This window comes from Dendrobates tinctorius, unplaced genomic scaffold (assembly GCF_039654945.1).
Source record: "Dendrobates tinctorius isolate UK_male_01 unplaced genomic scaffold, ASM3965494v1 ptg000075l, whole genome shotgun sequence".
Classification (NCBI taxonomy): Eukaryota; Metazoa; Chordata; class Amphibia; order Anura; family Dendrobatidae; genus Dendrobates; species Dendrobates tinctorius.
In genome coordinates, this window is record NW_027361743.1 from 18,086,267 (window position 1) to 18,104,883 (window position 18,617).

General features: G+C 40.4%; 1 protein-coding gene across 1 annotated transcript in view; it reads right to left on the minus strand.

Annotated features, from left to right (window-relative positions):
- Window positions 1-324: 324 nt before the first annotated feature.
- The window catches only part of FGF9 (fibroblast growth factor 9), a 51,799-nt gene continuing 33,506 nt past the window's right edge, over window positions 325-18,617 (minus strand). Inside the window, exons 2-3 of the mRNA XM_073583034.1 lie at window positions 12,992-13,095; window positions 325-2,072 (exon numbers count right to left, since the gene is read on the minus strand). Coding sequence (XP_073439135.1) covers window positions 1,827-2,072; window positions 12,992-13,095 — 350 coding nt within the window. The 3' untranslated portion in view covers window positions 325-1,826. The remainder of the gene's footprint in view (window positions 2,073-12,991; window positions 13,096-18,617) is intronic.

Genomic DNA, 18,617 nt, shown 5'->3' on the forward strand with positions numbered 1-18,617 from the left:
GTGCCTGTGCACTGCAGTACTTTACTGTGCCCTGAACAGGGTAGATAAGTACGCCTGCGCAGGAGCACGATGCCGGGGAGTGATGAACAAGTAGGGGGGCGGCATCACAAGAAGATGGGAGGCGCCGGAGACGGACCTGCGACACCCATCGGACCGCCCCCCCCCGGGTGCGTGTAATAAAACTTATTTTTCTTATCTTGCAGGTCAGACAGGGGGCTTATCTACAACATTATAGAATGCTGTAGATAAGCCCTGAAAGGCAGTGGCCGTATATTATATCGGCAAAAACTGCTGACAAGCCTGTATAGATTTTGTCAGTGGGCAAACTTACAAAAATCAGCAAAGGAGCCAATAATTAATTCCTTCACTGTATGTGTCAGAGCGTCTCCACTCTGGTGAACCCAGCGTATCCATATATTACACAGATGTTTCCCCAAACGCCAGTCCTCACGGCCAACAAACCAGATCATTTGGAGTATTTCCTTAGTATTGCACATGATGGAATTATTATCAAGGCATCAGGAATTGCAACAGGTTCTCTCTCACCTGTGCAATATTAAGGGAACCCTGAAAACATGTGTTGGGGGCCGTGAGGACTGGAGTTTAGGAACACAGTATCAGCCATTCATTTGAATAAATGGCTGTCACCTAAAATTACATTTTCCCCTGCAATGGCCACTGTAGGGAAAATTTGTGGGCTGGCCATTATCTACCCCTAGCAAATCACACCAGGCATAGAGAATCCAGTTTTTATTAAAAAAAAAAAAAAAAAAAAAAAAAAAAAAGTTATATTCATGAGACAACTGGATTATGGGGTTATTTAAAAGGACCGGCTTTTCTTTTTTTTTTTTTTTACAGTCAATAATTCAGTATGGGGGTTGCATAAGGTGGTTGCACTTAACAGAAAAATGGCCACAGAGCAGATTGTCACCTAGAGGGTCATTATTGGTTTTCTTCCATTTTTTTTTATTATTTAGCTTCATCCATGCACCTTAATAATAAACTTGCATGAATTTACCACAGGTTCATAATGGTCTTTTAACAGATAATGCTTACCGAGCCTAAAGCTTCGAAAATGCCTATCTGGCCTGTACATATTTCATTAAAAATAAACTCTATATAATAAATAAATATATAAAATAAATATAATGTTGCCTTTGGAATTTCTATAAATAAATTTTAAAGTTTGTTTTTGTATAGTATTTTTTTTTTTACATTTTTGTTTTTTTTTTTTTTCTTCTTCCGGGTTTTTCTTTTTTTTCTCTAAGAGGTCTTTGATTCATGCTCATTAGGATGGCACCTCATTGAGCAATTAACTGAAAAGTCTTTTTGTTTTTTTTTAAAGTAAGACTGCACCCATCCCTGCCTTTGTAAATGAGCATATAACTGAGCGGGCCTTTGGCCGAAACTCTTGATGAACCGAAATATGGCAGCTATGCTGATATAGGATGAATTAAGGGGTGATCAAAAATTTAAAAGCATGTCTATTTTTCCAGCATGCATCAGGCCTCATTCCTTCTTGCTTTGTTTCTATATTATTATTTTTTTTTTAGCTCTTTGCCTTGTAATAGATCAAGCACTCATGGGCACAGCCTTTCTTCCAGGAGGACAATCCTTTTAAGTGCAGAACAGAATTAGCATGTTCCATCCAAGCCTCCATCATATATTATGCATGCGACAAAGTTTGGCAACAGTGCAGCTGATGTGATGACCCAGCTAACCAATAAGAACCCATCGGTGAAACCTTTTTTGATTTAATATAGTGGTTACTTATTTTTTTTCCTTTTTTTTTTTTTTTAAGGGCTCGAGTGAAATAAACGTCTTTGTCAACTTTGGCTTAGTATATCTTTATAAAGTTCGGGAACTTTTTCTGGGTCCACAGGTCTAGGTAAAAAATGTGTAAATTTCTGATTCCGTTTAGTCCTATTCCCTTCTCTCGGAGTCCCATCTTTATTCAATGCTACATAGTATCGACGTCCAGTGTCCACGTTTTTATAGAGGTTCGATGAATACGTGTTGTACCAGTTTTCTTCAAATTGCTCTCGAAATACGCACTCTCGGGTCAACTTTTCCTGGAAGAAAGAAAAACAGGAGAAGTTTTAATATTCATGCTCTGATTTTCCAACAAGGGTTGGTGTCGTGATCCAATAGATTTTGCAAAAATTTTGTATGACCAGATATTATTATTATTATTTTTTATTGTTATAGCGCCATTTATTCCATGGCGCTTTACATGTAGGGAGGGGTATACATGAAAACAAGTACAATAATGTTGAACAATACAAGTCATAACTGGTACAGGAGGAGAGAGGACCCTGCCCGCGAAGGCTCACAATCTACAAGGGATGGGTGATAATACAGTAGGCGAGGGTAGAGCTGGCCATGCAGCGGTTTGGTCGATCGGTGGTTACTGCAGGTTATAGGCTTGTCGGAAGAGGTGGGTCTTCAGGCTCTTTTTGAAGGTTGCGATGGTAGGCGAGAGTCTGATATGTTGTGGTAGAGAGTTCCAGAGTAGGGGTGATGCACGAGAGAAATCTTGTATGCGATTGTGGGAAGAGGAGATAAGAGGGGAGTAGAGAAGGAGATCTTGTGAGGATCGGAGGTTGCATGCAGGAAAGTACCGGGAGTCGAGGTCACAGATGTATGGAGGAGACAGGTTGTGGATGGCTTTGTATGTCATGGTTAGGGTTTTGTACTGGAGTCTCTGGGCAATGGGGATCCAGTGAAGGGATTGACAGAGGGGAGAAGCTGGGGAATAGCGGGGGGACAGGTGTATTAGTCGGGCAGCGGAGTTTAGAATAGATTGGAGGGGTGCGAGAGTGTTCGAGGGGAGGCCACTGAGCAGGAGGTTGCAGTAGTCAAGGCGAGAGATAATGAGGGGATGGACTAGGGTTTTTGCAGATATAGCAAGGCGTGAGCTTCGAGGAGGAATTGTATGCGACGACAAACACCCCAGATGATCTGAAAACTCAATATCACAAAAGATACTCCAACAACAAAGGTTGGCAATGACTATTTCATCAATGGGCAATTTTCATTAAACCTTCAGTCCTAGATTTGTACGATTGGATTCTTGAAGACGTGTTCCAGACAAAAATAAAAACACACATCTCACCTATCAAGTAGACGAGTGCTCAGTGGAGGCCCCATCAACCACCAGAATAGGGGCTTCAGAGCCTCTTTCCTACACACTGGACAACACAAGAAAAAGTACCACTGTAGGGAATGCACACCACAATACTAAGTAAAAAGGCAAAACTTTATTAACAATAACATACTAAAAAAACCAAAGCAAAGTCCCCCCCCCCCCCCATGCGTGATATAATAATCACAGGCAATAAATGCAATATGTTAATAAAGTTTTGCCTTTTTACTTCGTATTGTGGTGTGCATTCCCTACAGTGGTACTTTTTCTTGTGTTGTCCATTTTGCCTGCCACTGGCATTGCACCCGCTTATAAATAGACCAATCCTCATCAGTAGTGCACCTACGCTTCATTATTGTTCTTTCCTACACACTAGCTCCACCACAGTAAGGCCTCATTCAGAAGTCAGTTTTTGTTACATACGAGAAAAAAAACGGACTGAGCTATAAGTGATTGTCAGCAGAGTGTCAGCAGAGTGTCAGCAGAGTGTCAGCAGAGTGTCAGCAGAGTGTCAGCAGAGTGTCAGCAGAGTGTCAGCAGAGTGTCAGCAGAGTGTCAGCAATTTTTCACTGGTGAAGGAAAAAAAAAAAAAATTCTCCACTTTCTCCTAAACGGTCACTCAAAAACGGACTGCACTCAGATGACATCTGGGTGCTGTCCAATTTTTTTTTTTTTTTCTTTTACAGATCTATGGACTTCTATTTTATAGTTTGATCCAAATACTCGGATCGATATCGGACAAATCTCCGTGATTTTACATGAACCACTCAGTCTGCAAAAAAAACAGACGTGTGAACAGCCCCGTCAACTGTTATACGTACGAGTGCTGTTTGAGAAAAAAAAATCGGATAGTATGCATGTGAAAAACTGACGTGTGAAGGAGACCCAATGACGATTCATATGCAGCAGTACTTACTAGTGGTGAGCGAGTATGCTCGTTGCTTGGGTGGTCTCTGAGTATTTTGGATGTGCTCGGAGATTTAGTTTGTGTCGCCGCAGCTGCATGATTTGCAGCTACTTGACAGCCCGAATACACGTGAGGAATGCCTGTTTGTTAGGAAATCTCCACATGTATTCAGACTGTCAAGTAGCTGCAAATCATGCAGCTGCGGGCGAAACAAATTAAATCTCCGAGCGCGCCCAAAATATTCGGAGATTACCCAAGCACCGAGCATACTCGGTCATCACTAGTACTCACTCATGAACGAAAATTTTAAGGGATGGTTGGGGGGGGAAATCAGAAGTTGAACACTCATAATAAATTTAAAAAAAAAAGTTCATTGCATTAAGCACTGCTTCATATTATTTTATCTACTATACAGAGAAAATATTAAAAAGGTAAATAAATATGTTATCTTTCACAATTAAAAGGTTTCTGCTCTTCTGCTATATAATCTGAGGACAGCATGAGGTAGCAGCGGAGGCTCAGATTTTATGGATTTGTCACTTATTTGGCTTTGTGGTTTTGTTTCCATGCAATGAATGTTTTAATCACCTTTTATTATTACTACCCAGATCACAGTGCATGCAAGTCTTAGTCCGACCACACCACCTCTTATAAGCAGCTCACTGTCAATAAACTATGCACCCAGAAAGCTGTGGTGTGGGCGGGGGCAGCTTTCTGAGCTCTGCTTATGTTAGATCTAAAACTCCAATTGTATCAGAACTGTTGCACCCAGTAAACTAAGTGATACATCGTTGGAATCAGGGTCTCCTTTCCTACATCATGCTGCGCTAAGATGAGGTAGTAAAAACCTCGTAACAGATTCCCTTTAAGGCCGAAATACACATTAGATGAAAATATTCCAATAAACAATTAAAACTTGGCAATTAACCCAAACACATCTTACACTACATAAGCCAATATTGGCTTTTTTGGGACAATGTTGCAGCCAATGTTGATCAATAGCCAACCATTCAAAGCACGGGTCGGGAAGATTTTCATAAAGAATTTTTTTCAGCTCGGCAATCAAAGCGAATGATTGGCTGGTTTGGTGAAATAAACAATGATCGTTCAGTGTGGTCACTATCCACCATTTTATTATAATTTTATCTAATGCGTATGGTCACCCTTTAGCCGTACCGGTGTTCAAAAAAGATAACGTATGAAAGTTTGTTGTAATTAGAACCTATTCTATAATCCAATTACCGGTTGGCAACACTAGTGTCAAGAAATCGAAATTCCCTTAAGGTTTTGGCAACTTGAGAGATAAGAGGTCAGTCCATATAAATCAATAGGTCAATTTCATGTCTTTCATGTGAATCTAATTTGGATCTATCGAGTCCTTTGGGGTTTTGGTCATGAGTAGAGGTACAAGTATTCATATTAGGACTAAAGGAGGCATTTATAGAATTTATGGTCCCGTCAGGGCTTCCGTCCAAACTCCCAGCAAAACGGGATCCAGACGTATGTGCCGACAGGGCCATAGATAGTAATGGTACCGACAGAGGGAACGTGAGCAGTCTACTACGTCCGAGTGTCCACCTCCAGTAGGCATACACTCCTGGAAATGATGCACGTCAGAGCTCACGTTCGCTCTGCCGGCACCATTACGGTCTATGGCCCCATTGGTGCATAAGTTCAAACCATGTCTTGCTAGGGGTGCAGACATAAGCCCCGACAGGTCCACCGAATGGGTGCTAAGAAGCAATATGAAAGCACCCATATTCCCGCACAACTTTTTTCAATAAAACGGTGTGCTCGATTCTTGGACTCAGATCAGACTAGGTCATTGAAAGTTTGTGGTTGTCCCATCTGGGGCATTCATAGTACATTCACAAGATATGCCATAAATATAAGATATGTGTCAATCTTTTTTTTTTTTTTTTTTTTTTTTTTTTTTTTAAGGCTGGAGCCTTGCCATGCTCATGTGTCAGTGGAGATGTTGCCGCTCTCTCCATATATTTGGATGACAGCACCAAAAATTCCTATCAAACAGTCTGGGAATCCCGTTAGGCCACTACTTATTCTGCAAGATATTGTAGAGGGGATTACACTGTACATTTGGTTTTATTCTACATTTTTCTTCCTAGGGGACCACTACTCACAGTTTCCAAGTTTCAAGCTAAAAAGTAATTCAAATAATTTGTACAATTTTCTAATTTTAATAATTCTATATTAATTATAATGAGTGTTGAGCCGCAATCCATATAAATGTCCCACAAAAATAGGAGAATTGGGTCTCCAACCGTTTCGCCTTGGAGATACCTTAAATGATCTGCACAGTTAAAAGCTGTAATTTTCTCATGAAAAGCTCCGTCTGAGGTCCCTATAGGCAGCGCACCCCCCCTCCCCCAATAATAAATTAATCATGGCTAAAATGATCGCTTCATCGAGAACACGCCATATTTACATTTCGGGAGGCAGTACACGCTGTATGGGATCTTTAATGATTGGTGCTCCGAAGGCTTTTATAGTATGTACTGATCAGTGGGCTATTTCAGAGTTTTAATTATTTATCTGCATGGAAGGTAAAATGCATTATTTAATATCACCGGAGGAATCTCTTAACTGGGAGTGACATGTACAGTGCATGGAAGGCAAACAAATAGCTCATCCCCTCCCCCACACCGGTCTCACCCCACTTTACAAAACTACAAAAGAAATCTAAAAATTCTGTTATATAAACAGGCGAAGGTTTTATTCTACAAGACTGGTTAATTAGGCGACTCCGAGGACTTCCCCACGCAGGCTGAACGTATGTAGATACTTTGGAGACTATAAGATAACTGCATAATCAGCAATTATGGCTGACATTTTTCCTGGAAACGTCATTTTATCCATAATCCAAATTTTATCCATCTTATGTGGCAAAGAGACCTTTGGGTCTCCTTGGGTACCAGGACCTAGGTACTACTGCTACCATTACCTCCCCCTCTACATCTATGGTACGGGGAAAAGCAAAGTGCTAAAAATCAGTGGCATACGGCCATTGAAAGAAGACCATACAACCGCTATGGGGCTGTGATCTTAACTGAGTGGCTTCACCCAATGCCTCACATTTACCCACTTCTCTCGACAGCAACCATATATGTATGACAGAAATCTGTAGAATTTATAAGCAGTAAATCCCATACTCTATAGATGCCAGCTGTTTGCCACAGAAGACACCGCGACTGGAGCTAGTTTTGATCATAGCAGTTTATCCACTTAGGTGCTATGGTGAACAGCAACCATGGGATCTAAATGGTTCGAAAGGGTGGGCCTGCCGTCATCACCATTGGGACCGCAGATTTCTATGTATGTTCCTGGTAAAAATCTGATTGTAGACAAGTCATGGGCATTGCAGATTTTCAAAATTACTTTGGATTTAGCAGATGATGGGGACTGGACATAGGTGAACAGGTGAATCCCCTGGTGGATCCCTGTGCAGGAGTGCTCCAGCTACGGATCTGGAGATATCCCTTACTGAGCGGCCTCACTCCCTGCTTGGCATTTGCCAGCTTTTTCCAATATCTACCATGTAGTGGGTGCCGGCTCTTTTACACAGCAGACACCCACAATTAAAGCCAATTGTGATTATAGCGATTTATCCACTTCAATGCTATGATGAACAGCAATCGTGGCATTCAAATGGTTAGGCTGGGAGGGCCCTCTATCACCCCCCAGATTTCTGTGTACATTCCTCGTAAAAATCTGATGATTGCAGACATGCCATGGCATTGCAGATTCCCAGAATTGAGGACTGGACCATAGGGGAAACAGGTAAATCTCCCGGTGGGCCCCTGTGCAGGAGTGGGCCCACCACATGAGCAGTGCTTGGCACAGTACACTTAATGCACAATATGCACACAAAGGCAGCATCTCATTTATTTAACAAACTACCCATTGTATTATTTTATGGAAACCTAGAATGAAATTACATTGAAGACCAGCTGCAATCCACACAGTATCCTCCATCACTGGTGAATAATATTTGCACATAGCTTAAGAGAGGGCCCCCAGAATCAATGTTACTGGTGGGCCCTTGGTACCCCAGTCTGATACAGATGAAGTGGTGAGTTCTCCTTCAATGGAAGTCTTCAAACAGAGGCTGGACAGACATCTGACTGGGATGATTTAACGAATCCTGCTTTGAGCAGGGGGTTGGACCAGATGGCCCAGGAGGTCCCTTCCAAATCTATGATTCTAAGACACTAGGTAAATAGTATCCAAAATCTGGTAGATATAGGTAGTGCCATTTATGCTGTTCCTGACATAATAAAAAAGTGACATTGTAGCTTGTGTGAATATGTTTATCGGCAACAAACTGACCTAGAATCACTCCACAAACCAGAAATAGGAGGCGTAAAACTCGGTTACATGCATTACTAATTACATTACATTTTGCGGTCCCTTTATCTGAACAATGTGTGTTGTGGATTCTGTGGTTGTTGGCAGTTCTCAGTTATAAACACATGGGTGGGAAAAGAAAAATGTATTCCTAGACTTTTTTGCATTTTTGTGACCAGTAGAAAGTTGCCGACTGACACAATGGAACATTTAATGTTGTCTCCTGTGTCACAATATAGTCATTGTTCAGAATTTGGAACATTGAAGAGATGCTTGAAATTACTAGGCCTCTTGCTAGACTAGAAATATTGACAGATCCCTAATGTCAAATCATTTACCAGCATAGCGCTCCTTTCATACCCATTGTTATTGGATCTGAATGTTTTTGCCAACTTTATAGCTCTAACATTTTTAATTTCTTTTGCTATATTTTAGAAACTGTAATGGATTATTATACGATAAAGACGACTCACTAATCAGGGCTTGTTCACACCTCCATATTTTCGGTCTGAATGCTAGATGTAAAAAAATGAATTCTACTTGGCCCCATTTTATTCAATAGGGCAGTGAAGACAAGCAATTTTTTAGAAGGCCGTGTAAAGCTGCAGCCAATTTCTTCCCTAAATCGAATGACAATCGCCCGTTATACGTATGGCATCCAATGTTTATCTGGCCAAATACATGTCTACTCAGCCAAACCAGGTGTGTGTTTGTGTATGGCGAAAAGAAGAGAAAAAAAAAAAAAAAAATCAAACCTGCCAAAATTCAAATTTTACCAAATTGAGATGATCTTACAGGGAAATTTGATTTCAGCAAAAATTATTCTCCTAGTATTAAATGTTCCTTATTATGTTCTGGGGTCTCGCCAGAGCATAATAAACATTGGTTTTAAGAAACTTTAATACTCACCTATCCCACCATTCGAGCAGCCCACAGTCCTCTGGACCCTCTTCTTTTCCCCTTGGCCCATTCTCTATGGCCGCTTCATTCTAAGCCATGGCTTTCGGCTTGACTAGGCCTCTGATGTCACTGTGCAGTCATGTCCGAGGCTGAACTTCAAGCTAGTCTAGATAGACACCATTTTGCAAACAATAAAAAAATCTGTACTCTGAAGAAAACATTTGTTTTTGTTGTTTTTTTTAATTCAAGAAAAATTTAATTCTACTTGAATAAAACTGCTCATTTCTAATAGGCAGTCTACAGGAGAAATAGCTGATGCCCAAACTGGCCAATTCAAATAGCTACATACTGTTTATAGCCAGCTTTAGAGATACTTTCATTTTTTGAAGCTCTAGTCTAAATCACCCCATGCTTCTGATGTTTTGGAAAGACTACCTTATGGGGACATCCCCTTCCCATATGACCAATTAGGATATTATGTAGTTGACCTTAGCCCTCTTGTTGAGTCAGCAATTTTCAAAAAGAGTGGTTAATCTTGAAAACGTGGCCCATCTTTGTCGTTGGCCATACATCAGAATGGCAAGGTTCACAATCAAGAGTGGCTACAGAGAGCGGTTTGTGCTATAGTCGGTTCGGTAAGACAGAACATGAATGTGACCGTAAGTGTAATGCATTTTCATGGATAGTATCATGATTATTTGGAATCCCATGAGAACATGGGAGAACATTCAGACTTCGAGGAAAGAAAAACAGTAAGGTTAGCCAGTGGGATGCTTTGAAGAACATTCCTTACAGCTAACCATTAAAATTCCAATCTATACAAAAATGTACCTCCTGACACCAAAGGGTACACATGTAAAATAATGTGGCAGGAAATTGGCCAATGCAATCATTTCCTCATCATTACCTTCTTCAGAAATGTGTTAACTGCTCTTTGTAGTAGCCAACACCTATGGATTGCTCATTGTTTGACAATTCCGCATTCACACAATTTGCATGGCAGTATCAAAGTGATTTGTTGAGTATTCACAAAGATGTGTGAAAACTACTGTTCTCTGGGACAAGTTCACACATCCCACTCAGAAAAGTGAATGTGTGAGCACAAGTCTAAAAGGTTTCCGTAGACCAAAAGGAGGAAACAATATCAAATATCCCTTATAAGATGGACACCATCTAACTATATATTTTATTTCCCCAATGCCTACAGATATAGAAATAACAAGCTTAAAATATTAGACGGGATCCCAAGTGATCAACTGTAATTCACGAGAGACATGATCAGAAAGTGCCCACTACTAGATGCCACCCGAGGACTACGGTAATTATTACACAGCGTCTACTGAAATCGATGGGCTTTCTACGTAATGCCAGACAAGGTCTTCCAGAGCAAGAAACTTTTTATAACCACTCTGTTCTGTGTAATATATAGCTCCCGTAAATGGCAGAGCACTCTCGCTTTACCCTCTGGTTTTATGGGAACTGCTTATTTACTACAAACCTTACTCCATCTAATTATTCAAAGTCACTTTCAGTCTACTTAAAAAGGGTTGTTCCACTACTTTTATATTGATGGATAGGTAATCAATATAAGTATGCTGGGAGGGGTGACACATGGTTTTCCCACTGATGAGTTGTTCTCGGCACCAGCAATGGCCGAATGAACAGCACAGCTCCGTCGAATAAAATAATGGCAGATTTGAAGTACCCAGCTGTGGCTACTTACTACGCAGCTGCCAAAGCTGTACTGTTCAGCTCCACAACTGGTCGTAGCTAAAATCAACTGATCAGTAAGAGTGCTGGTTGTTGGACCTCCACAGATCTGATATTGATGACCTAGCCATAGGATATGTCATCACTATAAAAAAAATAAATAAATTGTGGAACAACCCTTCAACATCACAGTAGTAATCAAGCCTTGACCTAGAACTAGATATTTTTTTTCCCCAATGTAGAACTCATTTTAAAGGAGTTAACGCATCACAAGAATGCCCAACCATTAAGAAAGGTGTTTCACCCCTAGAAGCATCACAAGAATGCCCAACCATTAAGAAAGGGGTTCCACCTCTAGATACCAGATCAGGGCGCTTCTACATAAACTAGCTCACACTCTCAGGGTTTCAGGATAACTACACTGATAATACAATAATTAGCAGATTGCTTGGCAGACTTCAGTATAAAAAGGCAATAAAGCTATTTAAGGGATTGTCTCACAAGAGACATTTGTGACATATCCACAGGAAATGCGATAAATGTTTGACAAGGAGGCAAGCGCCTGCTTACCTCCATAATGGGGGTCCCCTAATCCAAAAGCAAACCCTCCATCAGTGAGTGGAAATTTGGCGATTGTCTCCAATTTTTGGTTTAGAAATCCTATGCAAGCAGGCAAATAGTCTCGCCTCTTAATCGAAACGCAGATCTATCATACATTCATGGCTTATCTGATGGATATGCCATGAATATCTCTAGTGAGACCACCATTGATTTACAAATAAAGTTGAAATGTTGTGAAGCTATGAATGTCACCAGTTCGGATATCAGACAGGTCATCTTATTCTTAAACTGCATTTCATTTAGGTAATAAAAAGTGTAACCTCTTGAACAACAAACCTTAGTTGAGAAGTCCTCCTATTTATCTAGACCGGATTTCCAGTGACAATTATCAGTTCCTACATACCGGCCATCATTTTGAGAAGACCTCTTCTCTTGAAGGCCTCTTTTCATTGCAATTTTCTGTGACCCTCTGAATGTAATTTCACTTTGTACATCGTCGATGTATCTCATGTAGGAGCCAACTCCCCCATTATATTATTGTTGTCTTGTCTTATTATTTGGTGCCCATTGCCTTCTTTACTTGAAAACATTGAATTCATGGCCGTTCAATAAAGGGACGGCAAGAGAGTGCCCACTTTGTCCTCTGACAGAAAGGTTATGTCAGATGCGTATTGCTTAAATGCTCTGTGTTGTCCTGTCTCGAGATGTCCTCACATACTTTATTTTGAAAGCCCTCAGGTTACTTTATTATGCAAGTTCTGCTTCCCATTCTGACCAGGCCTTAGCTGTCTCACCCTTAGGACATTATCAGGCACATGAATGACGATCTGTATGCAGGGGAATACCAGCGGGGGACTGACAGGTTTGATTTATGGTGGTCTCCTTACAATGCGGTGTATTCTTGTGCATTTCAATTCGTTTTTGAGCACATCTGACTTTTGTACATCTATCACACATTAACGCATCCAACAGTGCAGTCCGGTGACAACTCCCTCCCCACTCCTCCTTTAAATTTAGGCATCATCTTGACTTCACTCTGGCCAAAATTTTCACAGGTCACGATTTAAAACACAAAAAAAAAAATATTGGAGTAAAGCCTGCAAAAACTATTTTTTATCATACATCAAAACTTCCATTGTGGGAGTTTTTGCCTTTTTTTTTATACAGTAAAATTAATCAATCATTCATAGCTCTCTGCTATGTGGGCTAAATTTTACTATTAAAAATTGGAGCTTTATGATTTCACTTTATTTTTTAGGGGCTTAACATTTACTAAATTGTACAATACATTATTATGTTATAAAAAGTCAGATCTGCAATCATTTCATAACGAATAGCAAAGTCTAAGACAAGTGGCCAAAACGAATTTCAGCAACAGTAGAAAAATTTGAAGAAGAACTTACCGACCCATACAGTTCCCCTTTCTCGTTCATTCCTAGGTACAGGCCGCTGTCGACACCTCGAATGCTGACGAGACCCACAGCTATACTTATAAATTCCAGGATTCCTATTAAAAAGAAAAAAACATTGCAAAAGACAAGATATAAAAATAATTATAAATGAATGGTCACACTTACTATAGCTAACGGAGAAGGAAAAAAAAAAAAAAAAAAAAAAAAAAAAAGGGGGTGTTTACTTCCAGAAATAGTGCAGCTCCTGTCTGCGGGCTGTGTGTAATATTGCAGCTTGATTTTGGGGGGGGGGGGGGGGGGGGGAAAAAAAAAAAAAAAAAAAAAAAAAAAAAAAAAAAAAAAAAAAAAAAAAAAAAAAAAAAAAAAAAAAGGTGGACAGTTTTCCAAATTTCAGATAAAACGAAATTCTCAAACAGGTTTTCGAATGCACAAAAAGGTAAGGTAAAAATCCACTATACCCTAAAAATATACTTAAAAGGGGTATTCCCATCTCCAAGATACTATCCCAATATGTAGTAGCTGTAATATTAGCAAATACCGTCAATTGGAAATGTAGTATAGTTCTTCTGATTCACTATGCCTTTTGGCAGGGGCAAGGAATTGCAGTAGCTTTAGTATCTCCATGGCTACGACCACTAACAGCTAACTGCTGGTGGTTGTAACCATGCCCACCTATGCCACCGCACATGAGGTGCGCGACATACCCAATCAGAACTATACTAAATTTCTAAATGGAGGTATTTGCTAGTATTATTATTAGACCTACTACATACTGGGATAGGATCTTGGAGATGGGAATACCACTTTAATGACATGAAAAGCTAAAACAGTAACGTTAATTTTGGCATTTCCCCAATGTTTGCACTAGTATTCTGCGTTTGTCATATGTCAAGCGTAATACTTGTGGCGGGTTGTGATGCCTCCATATTTTTCAATGTCATCTTTCACAATCAGGGCTATGTAGCTAAAAGCTTTAGGACAAAGATGGTGGAGACTTTCCTCCGCTTTGCCACAACGTTCCCCTGCTCTTCAAATATCCATTAGTCACATTGCCACCTTATCCCCATCTCACTTGTCTCTGGGCCTTTTCAGCCTCCATCATCTGGGCCATAAAACTGCTTCCTCTGGCATCTAGCTGCCATCAGGCCACCGCCTTTGTGGTGTAAAGCAGCCACTTCCCAGTCTCACCCATAGTATCTGGCTGTCAGTCTCCAACACACAACTACTGGACGTCACAGCCTTAAAACTCTTGAGATCTGGAATATTTATACCGGTGATGACGAGGATATACTACCAGGAGATGAAAGACAAAAAAAGAAAAAAAAAAAAAAAAAAACCCACACAGCCAAAGACGTACTAAAGTCATAATAAACTACAAGAAGATACATAGATAATCTAATAGTAAAAAGTTTTCCATGTATTATGCATCCCAATTTCCATGTCCTAAGCTTTATACAAAAGGTTAAAATGAGTAGATCTTTCCCCCCCTAACAGGGTATCGGAATGATGCATTGCAGATAGCAGGATGGTGTCACAGCAAGAAACCCAGCGGCACACTGCACCCAGCCCTGAAATCCCTCTTTACATCATGTTGTGACTGTGCAGTAAAAACGCTTCTATTTTTAATCCCGGTGAATTAGCACATAGTACATTAATACAACGGAATTCATTTTACGTCCTGGAAACACAATATGTCTGAGATTTTGTAATCCAAGGAAGGCATCGTGACCCGCCCCACAGTCAGCGGAACAACAAGTCCCAGCGTGTCAGACCCCCACCCCCAAAAAAAAAAAAATTGTATAAAATAAATTTTATATATATATATATATATATATATATATATATATATATATATATACACACATACATACATACATACATACACACACACACACATACATACATACACACATTTTATATATAGAAATTTTTATATATCTGCCATGACCATATGACTTTAGCATAAAGACCAAATGTAAGGATTAACAAGCTATACGATCGCATGAAAGAGCCAAAAATTGATGAGAAGGTGAAATCGGCAGAGTTTTGGTAGATCGCTTAATGTATGCATAAAGCAACAGGCAATCATTACATCCCCAGATCCCCAAAAAAATGCATCTGTGATTTTTTTTGTTGTTGTTGTCTTTAAATAAGGTGCAGCAATTTACTCAATATATGAAACCTCATATTATGATTTACGGTACCTAGTCTATTTCTCAGGAACAACATATATGCATAAAATAACCTCCCAACCTGTCACATTAACAATACAATAAGCCACAAAAATAAATAAATAAAAAGGATCTGATCTCGGACTTTTGTGCCTTAGAATGAGCGACATCGTCGTTGTTCCAAACGGTATAAAGCAGCAAATTATCAGACACAAGGTCCTGAAGGCATGAGCAGATATACCGTACTTATGTAATCTTTTAAAAGATCTTACCAAGAGGGTGTATCTTTAGGATGCTATGCAAAATAATTTTGAGTCACACCCCCTTGTAAAGACTATAATAAGTAATAAACAAAAATCCCCCAAACAAAAATAAAGCGGATTTAACACAAAATTTTGAAGGAAAAAAAATAAAAAAATCTCAAGGAGCAACGGGAATAATGTAAGACCACAAACTGGTCTCTTGACCTGGTGATCGAGCCGCTTTCTAGCACAAATCTACTTGGACTTTACCTCTTGCCATGTTCCCCTCCGGGGTCCTGCAAGATTAATCGATGAATAGACACGGCTCACTAATTTTTTGTGCTGCACATGAAAAGTAGCAGTGACCACAGTTATGGTTTCTAGCAGGCATGAAGAAAAAGCCGTCACGGATACAGGACTTGACTAAATCCGTGGCGTCATTGTAGAAGTCGAAATATATCTCCATATATTTGCAGGGCTTCAATAATCCCTTTTAACCATATCTGTAAGGCCAATGTAACACTTTTTCATCCTCATCTACACCTCTGGGTAAAACCCATTTCTAAAAGTCCATTTACACTGGCAGAGAAAATCGGTAAATGAATTCCCATGTATCGTCCTGTGTAAAAATGCCGATGATCATGTGAAGAATGAGTAAAATGCTTGTTTGTTGGGGGATCAGATTTTTTTCTTTTGCTTTCCAAGCATAAACAGATCAATCATTGATCGTCAGCATATCGCCCCCTGGGATAACAGGGAATGTGCTGCCAATAACACCCTTCTGTATGAGGACAGAACAATCGTAGTAGCCACCGTTCTGCTCCCTTCGGTATACGTCAGTGTAGACAGGAACGTAACCGGCAACAATCTACTTGTACATAGTTGATCGGCATTAGTTAACGGATTGAGATCTTTACCACCTGCTCCATAGCTGAAAATCTTACGAAAACAAAAATTAAAAACCAATACACAGAGCTTTATAAATAAACTCTCCTAGAAGCATTTTCAATACATGGACCAATGGGACAAGGTCTTAAAAATTCTAATTAGGGCTCGTACACATGACTGATTACCGTATATCGGACGAGCGACATCTGTGGTTTTCACGGATATCACTTGTACTCATATTAGAAAAAAAAAAATCGGAATGGTATGTGGTCGAAATTGGCAAAGCAAGTGAAAGGGTCCATGAAAAGCATCGGACCGCACTTGGGAGAACGTCAGAGCACGGTCTGATTTTCACGGACAGTATGAAAAGGGTGGAGAAATTGTTTTTTTTTTTCCTCTCTCCACCTCCGAGAAAAACTGATGGCACTCTGAGCAAACTCGTCAGTCTGATCAGAATACGTTTTCTAAGACGGAGAGAAAAATGGTGGCGTGCACCTACTCTTACAGTGGAATTCCTAAAGCCAAATTGTCGGATTGTGCAACCAGAGCAGGTTAGGTGTGTGAAGTGTGGCAAATGTGTTGACATAACTTGACCCCATTTGCAGAGAGCAAATTTTAAGATCTATCTACACCACACATCAGAATCCTTTATTGTCAACATTTCACCTTTCATTCCTGTTGTCTCATAAATGATTCATGTGCTTTGCACATTTTAACCGAGACACATCTGGGCGGCGCGCTCTGCGATTCCAGCTCCGTGTACACAGCCTTCAAATCCATTTTATCAGAACTGATTGGATAGTGTGTCAAGGCCTTCCGCACTTCACGAGTTGAGCACCTTGGAGCAGCCATCCCATGCCAATCCACATAGCCAACCCTTGAATTAAATGTACTCCTAGCCGGTAAATTAGAATATATACAGGACCGGCAAAATCTACTGCAACATAAAATCCTCCCAGGAATTGCAGGGCGGCAATATCTGCTGACAATTTAAAGCGGCTGCTTAATATTTCAAGTACAAGAAGGTTCACAATGCAGGAAGTAAAATATTCATGACTTATTACAGGGTTCACTATCAGAAAGTTATCATAAAAGTTACAACATATTTTTACTAAAGGTCAAGGAATATTTTTTAATACTGGAATGCCTCTTCAAATGCCATTAGTGATGAGTGAGCATGCTCGTATAAGGTGTTATCTGAGCATGCTCGCGTACTAATAGAGTGTCTTCGGCATGCTCAAATATGTTCGAGTCCTCACAGATGCATGTCTCGCAGCTGTTCGGATTACCTGCTTGTTAGGCAATCCCTGCATGTGTTGCAACTGTCTAACAGACTCAAGACGTGCCGCCGTGGGGACTCAAACATAGTATTAAATCACACCAGATACACTATTAATAAGCGAGCATGCTCACTCATCACTAAATGTCATCGTTAGGATTCTGCAGCACATCTTGTGCAGCATTATGTTCCTTTCCCAAATATTGCCCTGCAGTTATTCCAGGTAAGAGGACATTATTGTATCATGAATTTGTAGACCCTTCAGATTTTAAAGGGAACCTGTCACTAGTTTTGTGACAAAGCAGCTAAAAATATCGCCTTATTCAGCATCTGCTGAGCTATGCATTCCCTAAATCCTTATATAACCCCCTGACTCCCCTTGTATACTCCCGAAAAACCTTTTTAATGTCTCCCACACTGTATGGTAATCTTCTCAGTCCGGTCCGATGGGCGTGGTTTTGGGCCTCTACATTTTTCTCCATCGGCTGTTGCTCATCATCCTACTTCTTGGATGACGCCTCTTGCGCAATGCAACATCTCGCGCCTGTTCAGAAATATTGTGTTTTGCGCCTGCGTAGTATGCTTTGCCCAACTGCGGGCAAAGTCGAAAAACAGAAGTGTCATGCGCTGACACATGTACTTGAGGTTCATGTCCCGAAACTACGTTTGCCAGCGCATGCACACTTCTGTTTTTTTACTTTGGCACAGAAGGGCAAAGCATACTGTGCAGGCGCAAAACGATGTTTCTGAGCAGGCGTGATATGTCACATGGCGATGTGGATCGTTATCCATATCAGGAGGACGGCAAACAGAAGCCAGGGGGAGGGATGCAGAGGCCCGAAACCACGCCCACCTGACTGAGATGATTACCATACAGCATGGGAGAAATTAAAAAAGGTTTTCAGGAGTATGCAAGGAGAGTCAGGGGGTTCTATAAGGATTTAGGGAATGCATAGCAGACGCTGAATAAGGTGATATTTTTAGCTTCCATGTCACAAAACTGGTGACAGGTTCCCTTTAAAGGGAATCTGTCACCT